Source organism: Galeopterus variegatus, unplaced genomic scaffold, assembly GCF_000696425.1.
Source record: "Galeopterus variegatus unplaced genomic scaffold, G_variegatus-3.0.2 Scaffold3, whole genome shotgun sequence".
In the NCBI taxonomy this organism is placed as follows: Eukaryota; Metazoa; Chordata; class Mammalia; order Dermoptera; family Cynocephalidae; genus Galeopterus; species Galeopterus variegatus.
The window spans coordinates 128,129-138,355 of record NW_007726114.1 but is presented as its reverse complement, the minus strand read 5'-3'; the positions used below and the strand labels follow the sequence as shown (position 1 = coordinate 138,355).

Below are 10,227 nucleotides of genomic sequence, written 5' to 3'. Positions count from 1 at the left end.
CGGCGCGGGGGCGGGGCGCGGCCTGGCGGTCCCCGGTCCCCCGTGGTGGCACCGCGCCGGGCCGCCCACCCACCCCAGCAGCACGCGCTGCTCTCCGTGAAGCAGAGAAGGGACCCCCCCCCCGAAGAGGGGCGCCCCAGCTTTACAGTGTGTCTCCACCAACCTGGCTCCAGCCCTGGCACCTGCCCCTCCTGCCACCCCAGGGGTGTCACCGGACAGCCCTGACAACAGACTGGCCAGGCAGCCCTCCCGCCCCCAACAACCACTCCCCAGGCAGGGGGTGGGGCAGAGGACCACCACGGGGACTGCTCTGGGTACCTGCCCCTTCACCCAGTTGTGTTCCCTTTAAGCTGCGAGCCCCTCCTGGCAGTGTGAACCCCAGTGCAGGTGGCTCCCGGGTGAGGGGCGGGACCAGCACTCACTGTGCCACCTCGGCACCACAGGTCACCGGGTCTGGTCTCCCTTCCACCTCCAGCCGAGAGCTGGCTCCTGCCAGCCTGGCACAGATGGGCACACAGGAGCTGGGCTGCTTTGTAAAGAGCCCACCGCAGCCCCCTTCCCAGCCGGGTGATCTCACTGGGTTTCTGGATTGTGTCTTCTTGACCCTGTAGCTCCAGCACAGCCACCTCCAAGGTCTGGCCTGAGCCTTAGATGCCAACCCAGTTCCTCTGGAGCCCACGTGCTTTGGGATCCTGGCAGGTCTACACCCTGGGCATCAACCCCCATCTGCAGGATGGCCTCCAGAGGTTCACAGAGATAAGGGGACAGCCATGAAGGTGGAGGCAGTTTGAACCCAGCAAAATAAGCACCCTGGACAAGCCGTGAAGCTCTGTCCACACACCCCACCAAGGGACCCTTGCTCAAGGGGCTTATGGTCCTAGTGGGGAGAAGAGGTGAGGGTCGGTGTCTTATTAATGGGGCATGAGTATGGGTCTCCATTTCCTCCCTGGAGACCCCTCAGGCTGGGCTCTGTCTGCCTCGTACAGAGGAGACAAGTCAGGCTCAGAGCAGCAAGCGTGAGATCTTGCAGCCAGGACTGACCCATGTCTCAGAGGCATCGGGAGCCCTGGGCGACGCCCCCCCAGCCCTGGGGATCTGAGAAAACAGGTCTCAGGGGGGCCACAGGGCTGATTCTGGTGCCGCGGTGATGTTTTGCTGGGGCCTAACGCAAGGAGGGGACACCAGGCCCAGGAAGCAGCTCTGTGTGCTCCCCTCCATCCCCCATCACTTGTGCACCAGCCACCAGCCGTCTCCTGAACAGCTGCCTGGCCACAGAGCACCATTCATGCTCCCCACACATCTGAGGCCCCCCCAGGGGCTGGCCGGGATAGCCGGTGTGGAGTCGGGTGGCAGTTGGGGGCTGTAGCCGTGGACACATCCGCCGCCCCGGGCGCCTGGCCCTCGCTCATGCCTGCAGGGAGAGGCCGTGCTCTGCTGCGTTCCCAAGCGCTGGCCCTGACCCAGGCTCCTGCCACGCCTGGCAGCTGCACCTGCGCCTGCACCAGCTCCGGAAAATGCAGGCTGCGTGGGGACAGACAGCCCCCTCCCATTCCGTGTGGCCTGCCAGGGCTGCTGAAAGGCAGGGACAGCCTCCTGCCAGGAGGCAGGGGTGACCCAGCTCCTACTCCAGACTGGCCAAGAATTCTGTGACCCTGGGTTGGCTCCTGCCTCTCTCCGTCCCTCAGTTTCCCCAGCTGTTGCAGCCAGGGCTGCTGGTCGCAAGTGGTAAACTGACTGAGGCAGTGAAGGGAAGCAAGACGGAGGTGACTGGAAGGACATCAGGCACCAGAAGAAGCCGGGGTGCGGGTGCTGGAGAGCCAGCGGCCCTTGGAGGTGGGCAGCGAGAAAGCACCATCACCTCCTGAGACAGGACGGCACCCCAACTCAGCACCACTGCACACTGGACCCCACGGCCACAAGGCACGGCTGCCACCCGCAAAGCCCACGGTCACAGCCACCATGACCACACAGCCATTGCTGCTGCTGGACCTCAGGGCCAGGGGTACTACGATCCCTACTAGACTCTGGCTGCAGTCCGCTGCCTCCCGTCAGAGGCTCTGCCACCACAAGACCTGCCACCAGACACTGCACCGCCATTCACTGCCAAATGACCACTGAGCCATCATGTGACCTTTGTAATCTCCGCTGATGTTATTGTGATGAGCCCCCACGTGAGACAGTGTAGCTGAGGGTCTTTCAGAGTGATCACAGGTTTCACAAACTCACGGGGTTGGTGGGGATGGGGTGACCTGCCATGTCCTTCATCCCCAGGTGGCTCCGTGTGGCTGGCCACAGCAAGCACCTTGCCCTGTGCTCACCAAACCCCTTCCTGCTTTCACTTTCCCCAGCTTCCCCTCATTAGGTGAGGCACAGGAATGACATCGCTGGTAGAGTGGGGTGGGGATGACAACCACCACTTCCTTGCCCAGTGGCCACCTGCCAAACTCTTTTCACTCATCCCATGGTGAGATGGAGAGTGTTATGGGCTGATTTGTGTCCCCCCAAAATTCAAATGTTGAAACCCTTACCCCATTGTGACTGTATTTGGTGACTGGGCCTTTAAGAAGGATATTAAGGTGAAATGAGGTCATAAGGGTGGGCCCTAATCCGATAGGAACCGGTGACGGTGTCCTTATAAGATGACAACAGAGATCTCTCTCTCTCTCTCTCTCTCTCTCTCTCTCTCTCTCTCTCTCTCTCTCTCTCATGCACAGAGGACGACCCATGGAGGACATGGCAAGGAGGAAGAGAGCCTTCGCTGGAGCCAAGTTTGCCAGCACCTTGATTATGAACTTTCCAGCCTCCAGAACTGTGATACAATACATGTCTGCTTGCACCACCCAGTTTGTGGTATTCTGTTATGGCAGCCCAAGCAAATGAATATGGGGAGTGTGGTAGATTGTTTGAAAAACACAGCTGCAAATGTTCCCCTCCCTAGACCCATACCCCTTAAAATGTGGCCATGCGCCCCTCCCACTCAGAGGTGGAGTCTGCTTCTCCACCCCTTGACTCTGGCTCTCTTTGATAGATGAAGTGCATGGAAATGCTCACACCCGCTCTTTCTTTGGAGCCCTTCCCCCACCATGTGAACAAGCCCAGCCAGCCTGCTGGGGATGACACACGTGTGACCTAGTCATTCTATGGCTCCAGCCAAGCCCCAGAAGCAGAACAGCCTAAGACCCACTCATGACTCCACATATGTGAGAGAGCCCGGAATAGCCCAGAAGAACCACCCAGCTGAGCCCAGCCCAGATTACCAACCTGTGGAATTGTGAGCTAAATAAATGACTGTTGTGTTATGTCACTGAGTTTTGAGGTCATTTGTGACACAGAAAAGTCACCAAAGGGGAGGGCACCTGCAAACACCCAGCCCGAGCAAGACTATGGGGTACACATGCAGCAATCAGAACAAAGAGAAGAACCATCCACACGTGTCACAGTGACACTGCAGCAGACTGAAGTCACAGACATCACAACCACCAGAGGAAAAAATATCTACAAAAGAGCAACAGTCAGATTGAGAACAGATTTCCCAGCAGTAGCGATGGAGGCCAGAAGACAGTGAATATCCTCCAAGTGCTGAAGAAAACAACTACTGATGTGTCTGAGATTAAATGAGAGGATGAGCCATATGGCAACGAACATGAAAAATTAGATACATTCATACAAGTGTGACTTTTTATAACGGGCTCAAGAAGAAATAAAATTCCTAACTAGTTCCACAACTAGTAAAGACACTGAATCAGTAGTTAAATATCATCCTGTAAAGAAAACGCCAGGCCAGGTAATTTTATAGATCCAATCTACCAAACTTCCAAAGAATAGACCATTCCAACCTTTGTATACAGAGTCTTCCAGTGAGTTTTGATGAAAGAAGGGATACTTCTGGACTAATTATACAAGGCATATAGCCTTGATAATAGGCATCCTAAGAATATAAGAAGGGAAACTTACAGGCCAATCTCATTCACAAACACAAATGGAAAATCCTAAACTAAATACAAGTAAATTTTTAAAAGGATAAAAAAAAATATGTCATGTAGAAGCCAGGGTCCCACGGGCTGGCACACATTTGGCAGGACAATGCAGGGGAGGCGTGGCCAAGACAACAGAGACCACGGTGCCAGCTCAGCAGCCCTCGTTGGGTGTAGAACAGGAGCAGATGCCACCTCCAGACCTGAAGGGCCAGGGCACGGGAGCAGCCACCGGAACCTCAGAGGGAGAAAGCCAGCCACATATTGAGAGGAACAGGGACTTTCAGCTGAGGGACGCAGCCAACCCAAGTGTACAAGTTGCCTGGAGCTGCTGTAACCAAGTACTACAGGCTTGGGGCTTAAACGACAGAAATTTACCATCTCACAGTTTTAGAGGCCAGAAGTGCAAAATCCAGGTGTGGGCAGGGTTGGTTCCCTCTGTGTGTGTCCGTGTCCAAGTTTCGCCATCTTATGAGGACACCAGTCATATTGGGTTAGGGCCCACCCTAATGATCTCGTTTTAACTCGATTACCTCCGTAAAGATTCTTCGTTCAAATACAATCACAGTGTGTGCTACTGGGGGTTAGGACTTCAACATAGGGATTTTAGGAGGTCAAAATTCAGCCCACACACTGAGGTGACCCCAGAAGGAGACTAAATAACCCAGCCTCACTATCTGCCCTCCCTGTGATCTCCCCCTGGGGCTCCCCAGTGGCCGACAAGAAACTGCAGGGCACAGAGCCCACCAATGCAGTCTACAGAGACCAGCTCTGAGGACAGCACAAGGCGAGAGGGGGCACCTGGAGGGGCAGGTGGAAGACACCAGCTCACATCCTGACTCAACACTGTTCACCCCAGGAATGCAAGGCTGGCTCAACACACAAAAGCTGCAAATGCAAGTCACTGCATTAAGATAGCCAAAGAGAAAATCCAAATGCTCATCCCAACAGATGCAGAGAAGTCATTTGGACACACTCCCCCCACCCGCGGGGGGAGCGTCAGGGAGTGCTCACAGCAGGTGTGGGTTATGGTGGGACTGAAGCTACATCGTTGTCTGAGCCCAGAAAGGCTGCAGGGGTCTCCACCCTCATGAGGAGGACCTGCTCCCCCTCTAGGATCCTGTTGCTGCCCTGGGCTTTGACCAACATGGTAGCAGGGGTGATGGTGGGGGCTTCAGCTGTGGTTTTGTCAGTGCGAGGGCTCTGAGGCCAGCATTTGGGGACGGGAGGGTCTGCCTCTCTTTCCTCTGCTCACAATTCTCACTTTTCGTGGGACAGTGACTGCCTAGCCCCAACAATGCCCCACAACTGGTGTGAGTCCATTGTGACAGCCCTGTTCCCTGCCCTCCCATACCCTCTGCAGCCAGGGGTGGCCACGTGACCCCATTCAGGCCAATGACAGCTAAATGCAAATCTGCTGGAGAGGGAGGTTCTGGGAAAACTTTTGCTGCCCTGATGAAAGGAGCAGATCTGCCCAGAAAATCAGTGCCAGCAAGCACTGGCCCTGGACTTCCCATGACACGAGGAAAGCCACCCTCTCTTGTTTAAGCTGCACGAGTCAGGTTTCTGAGCGCCGTCCTAACCGGGACAGGACAGGGGCCGAGGTGTCAGGCAAGGCCCACGTCCACCTGTGTCTACAAGCACCGATGGAGAGTGCGTGGTGGGGAGGCTGCTCCAGGAGAGCGGAACCACACGAGGCTTCCCGGACCAGAGGGGAGGCCATGTGGCTGGAGCACGGCTGGGGATGAGGGGTGGAGAAAAGCCACACAGAGATGTGGCGGGCTGCATGGCCAGGCGTGGCAGGGACACGGGGAAGCTCTCCCCTGTCGTGTGAAGAGCAGACTTTGGCAGGTGAGGCTGTGGCCGCCTGTGCTGGGCACCACCTGGCCTGTTTCCCGCCGCCACGGCACCTCTCTGCACCCCCCACCCCCATCACGCTCCCCAAGTAAGTGAAGTGTCCTGCCTGGCTGGTGGCCGGGGAAGCCAAATGACAGCCAGCGGGTATTCCCAGATGGCCCGCCCTCTTCAAGTTTCAATACTCCACACACTAGTCGGCACAGGCCCCTGTCTATGACCTGGTGGCCAGAACTTGGTTTCCACATCGTGCCCTGGGACAACCAGGGTGCCTGGACCCAAGCCGTGTTCCTGCCTGGGGACAGGCCTAGGAGGGCTGGGCTGACTGACGCTCTCCAGTCCCAGACTCCACGCCCGGCCGACTCCCGGGGCCGTGGTCCAGGCCCTCCCTGTGGGGTCGCAGGGGCTCACCTCCACGAGAAACTGCTGGCTCCAGCCCCTGCCCCACGGCCACGTCATCCGGGCCCTTCCCATGGGAGGGACATAGGCTGGGCAGGAGGCAGGGGACAGGCAGTGTGGCCAGGTTCTCGGAACTGTTTTTATTGTCGGTGAGGCAGGGAATGGGGAGAAGACGGGACACCCCGGGGGTCTCAGGAGGGAGCCGCAGGCCGCCTGGAAGGCCGTATCCGGTCATTGATCCAGTCCACATAGTTGGCCATGCGGGTGTAGACACCCGGCTTGTTGAGCCGTCCACAGCCGTCGCCCCAGCTGATGATGCCATACAGGTAGGCCACACCGTTCTTCTCGCAGGCCAGGGGCCCGCCCGAGTCCCCCTGCGGCAGACACCGGTCAGAGCCCCCACCAGCAGCCAGGGCCTGCCTCCGGGACACCCCGGAAACAGCTCCTCCATCCCCCCGGCCCCCAGTGTCCCTCACTCCAACCCCAAAAGTGCCCTGAGGAGTGGAAAGCCCAGAAGAGTCTCAGACATTCCCCCAGTGACACAGGACTCTGAGAGCCTGGAGACAAATGACGAGGGTATTTCTGAGTAAGGGAGCTGTCCCACTTTCCCCAGACTTCATTGCACAGGAAGTCATCTCATTTCCAGACTCCTCGGGGATCCCGGGCTGCTGGGGGAGCACAGGTCAGGGCATCCGACCCCATCGCTCCCCTTCCTAAAGCCCTGCCCCACTCCCTCTACCCTCGACAACCAGCAACGCGCCCCCATGTGCCCCTTTCCAGCCCTCCAGCACGCACCCCACGTGGACCAGGGGGCCACCCCGTGTTCCAGTACATGCCACCCCTACCACCTCAAATGGCTTCTTCGCCACCTGGCAAACTCCTATGCATCCCTCAGGGCAGGTGCAAAGACCCCCTCCTCCGTGAAGCCATCCCTGACTTCCCCTAGAGTGTGCCTGGTACCATGTGGTCCGGCGTCAAGCCCCACCCACCCTGCCACTTCTGAGCTGTGTGACAAGGCAGACAGGTTTGACCTCCCTGAGGCGCAAAGCAGCTGCTCCCGTCAGGGCCGACTTGCAGCCTGAGCGTGGTGAGGCCTGCGGAGCCCTTGGCGATCGCGAGCTGCTGGGATCGACCGTCCGACTGACGGGCTCACTGAGAACTCTGAGCAGGGTCTGGCCCTCGGTGTCACGTGGACAGCCCTGCCCCCTTGGCTGACAGTTGGGACCTGTTGGGGCTCTGTGTGGCCCCGGGCCCTTCTCTGAGACTCAGTCTCGCCATGTGCGTGAGGAGGGGGTTCCTCTCCCCTGCTGTGAGGAGCCCCTTCCAGCAGGGCCCCGGGCAGCCTGGCCTGGGAAGTGAGCGGCCGTCCTGGGGTGCTGGCCGCCCCAGCAGGCACGCCTTCTCTCGGGGGTGCTGGCTGGCCCTGCTGGGCCTGGGTCCCCTCTGGCTCCGAGCTCCTAGGGGTGTGCAGATCTGAGAGTCAGGATTCGACTGAGCCCCCCCGGCTTGGAGCCCGGCTCACCTGGCAGGCGTCGGATTTGCAGTCGAAGTAGCCGGCACAGAGCATGTTGGGGCTGATGTCGGCACCGTACACCTCGGGGCTGCTGCACTTGTGGTCAGCGACGAGGGGGACCAGCGCCTCCCGCAGGGAGCTGGAGTAGTCGCTCATGTCTGCGGGACACACGCTGTCAGGGGCGGGCGGGCTGGCTGTGGCCAGCCACGGCTCTCCCTGGGCAGGGCGCTGGGAGCTGCTCCCACCCTGACTCACTCTCGCCCATGTGGCCCCAGCCCGCAATCTGGCACTTGTGTCCGGCGGGGAAGGGGCTGCTGGGCTCGGGCAGGCAGATGGGCTGGACAAACTGGGAGCGGACGGCACAGCGGTCCCCCTTCTTCTTCAGCCGGATCAGGACTGGGCAGGAAGAGGCCATAGGTTACCCTGGGGTGTGGGGGCCACGATGGCCAGGATGGCCAGTGAGTCCCACGGGGCCCAGGTCCCTCCTCCAGCCAGGCCAAGGCCCCTGCAGACCCGACTAGCTCGCTCCCGCCCCTCCCGCCAGCCCCAGCTTGGCATGCGCAGGGCATGCCCCCCACCTGCTGCCCCGACACGCCCCCAGCTCACCAAGGTCATGGTCGCTGGGGTTGAACACCGAGTACAGGGGGTAGGGAATGTACTTCTCAATGCCAAATGTCTGGGTCACATCCGTTGTGCGGTTGAAGAAGTGCTGGCCCAGCACCACCGAGACGCTTTCCCTGGGGGGGCTGTGCAAGGGGGGCTGGTGGCAGCACAGACCTGGCCTTCCCCTTGGGCTACTGAGGTCAGCTCTCCCCCACCCCTGGCCTGGTCACTTGCTGGCCCGTGGCCCAGCATCATGAGCACAGCCCAGGAGGTCTGCAGTCATGGGGAGAGGCCTGAGCTGGTGCCTGGGTGTGGGCCTTCACAATAGCAGGAAGACAGAGTCAATGAGCGGGGCAGGGCTACAGCCATCCCAAGACCCTGGGCACAGGAGCTGAAGCCGCCCTAGCTCAGTGACAGCTCCACTGTTAAGCCCCAAGGGGCCTCACGCCAGGCCACGATGGGGTCTGCTCTTAGATTCGGCCTGAGTGGGTGGAGACCCGGCCCTGCCTGGAGGCCCCCACCCCAGCTATGTCTGCCCTGCAGGGTCCCCCAGATACAGTCCCTTACTCTCGCCCATAACAGAGCCTGGGTCTCCCTTGGTCAGCCCCTCTGTCAGATCTGGGCCTCAGTTTCCCCATCTGCCCTGTATGGAAGGTCACTCCTGCCCTGCCTCAACCCCCTGCCTTAGACTCCACCTCCAGGTCACTGTGAGAACTCAGCCCCTCGACCCTCTCAGGCCTCTGACCCATCTGGGAAATAGGCTTCCAGAGTGGGCGGCCTATACCTGGTGCCATGTCCCATCTTCCTTGGACCTTGGGCACAACTGCAACCCAAGTCCAGGGCCAGAGCCTGGGGGTCTCCTGGGTTTGACTTAGGCAGCCTCTGGGGTGGACATCCAATGTGCTGGGGACTTGAAACACGCAGGCCTCTCAGGGCCCCAGGGGGGCAGGTGCTCTGGTCTGAAAGAGCTGTCTGGGGGTGGGACAGGCTTCAGTGCCTGGTCCATTAGCTCCTGGGCACCCAGTTCTGCTGTTGGCCCCCTAAAGGAGCACGACCCTCTTCTGAGCCTGCACAGCCCTCCCCCACCAGCCTCTCCGCACATCTGCTCCCACAACCCCACCAGCTCTGCTTGGCCCAGATTCCAGCCCAGCCTTGGGGGAGGGCTTAGGACCGTGTGCTGAGGCAGGGCTGAGGCTGCCTGCTCTGGACCTTGGTGGGTGGGTACCTACCACCCAGGTTGGCCCCTTCCCAACTCCCCCCGGATGTGGGAGTGGATGCCGGCTCCCTCCTCCAGCCTCTTAGCCCCCATCTCATTTCACACTGGGGAGGATTTGCTGGCCCCCCCCCATTACAGGCCCCACCAGGAACCTGCAGCACATCTCACAGTGGTCAGTGCAGTGCAGGATCTGAGCCCACAGCCTCCCACCCTGGACACCGCCATCCCTGCAGTGACTGATGGGGGCGGAAGCCACACTCTCCTGCTGGCCAGACTCCTGCCTTCCCAACCTCTGATCGCTGGGGTGACACTGCCAGGCCTGTCCCCTCCCACCCGGCTCCAGTGGGAGCCCCTCCAGACAGGGCCTTGTCCCTTCCCTTGTCACAGTGGGAGGAGCTGGGAAGGAGTGGGCAGGCTTAGTGTCTCTGGGCTGCTCCTCCCAGGGTGAGAACGCAGGTGGGCCCCATGGGGTGCCGCCTGAGCTGGCTGGACCTCAGTTTCCCTGGCTGTGCGGAGACCCCTGGGGCTTGGGCCAGTTGTCACTCCATTCCCTGGTGCCCAGCCAGGGTGGGTGCCCGCTGGACCCCGGGCAGTTTGGGCGACAGGGACCCGCCGCCGGCCCTCCGCACCGCCGCCCCCCACCCCCCACTGCCCACCGCCCCTCCCCC

At 60.2% G+C, this 10,227-nt stretch overlaps 1 protein-coding gene across 2 annotated transcripts in view; it reads right to left on the bottom strand.

Moving 5' to 3' along the window:
- Positions 1–6,344: 6,344 nt before the first annotated feature.
- Positions 6,345–10,227, bottom strand: part of HGFAC (HGF activator) — an 8,573-nt gene continuing 4,690 nt past the window's right edge. For both annotated transcript variants that reach the window (XM_008567967.1, XM_008568037.1), the window contains 4 exons: positions 8,347–8,486; positions 7,996–8,136; positions 7,750–7,898; positions 6,345–6,601 (listed from right to left, as the gene is read on the bottom strand). In XM_008567967.1, the coding sequence (XP_008566189.1) occupies positions 6,419–6,601; positions 7,750–7,898; positions 7,996–8,136; positions 8,347–8,486 (613 nt within the window). In that variant the 3' untranslated portion in view covers positions 6,345–6,418. The remainder of the gene's footprint in view (positions 6,602–7,749; positions 7,899–7,995; positions 8,137–8,346; positions 8,487–10,227) is intronic.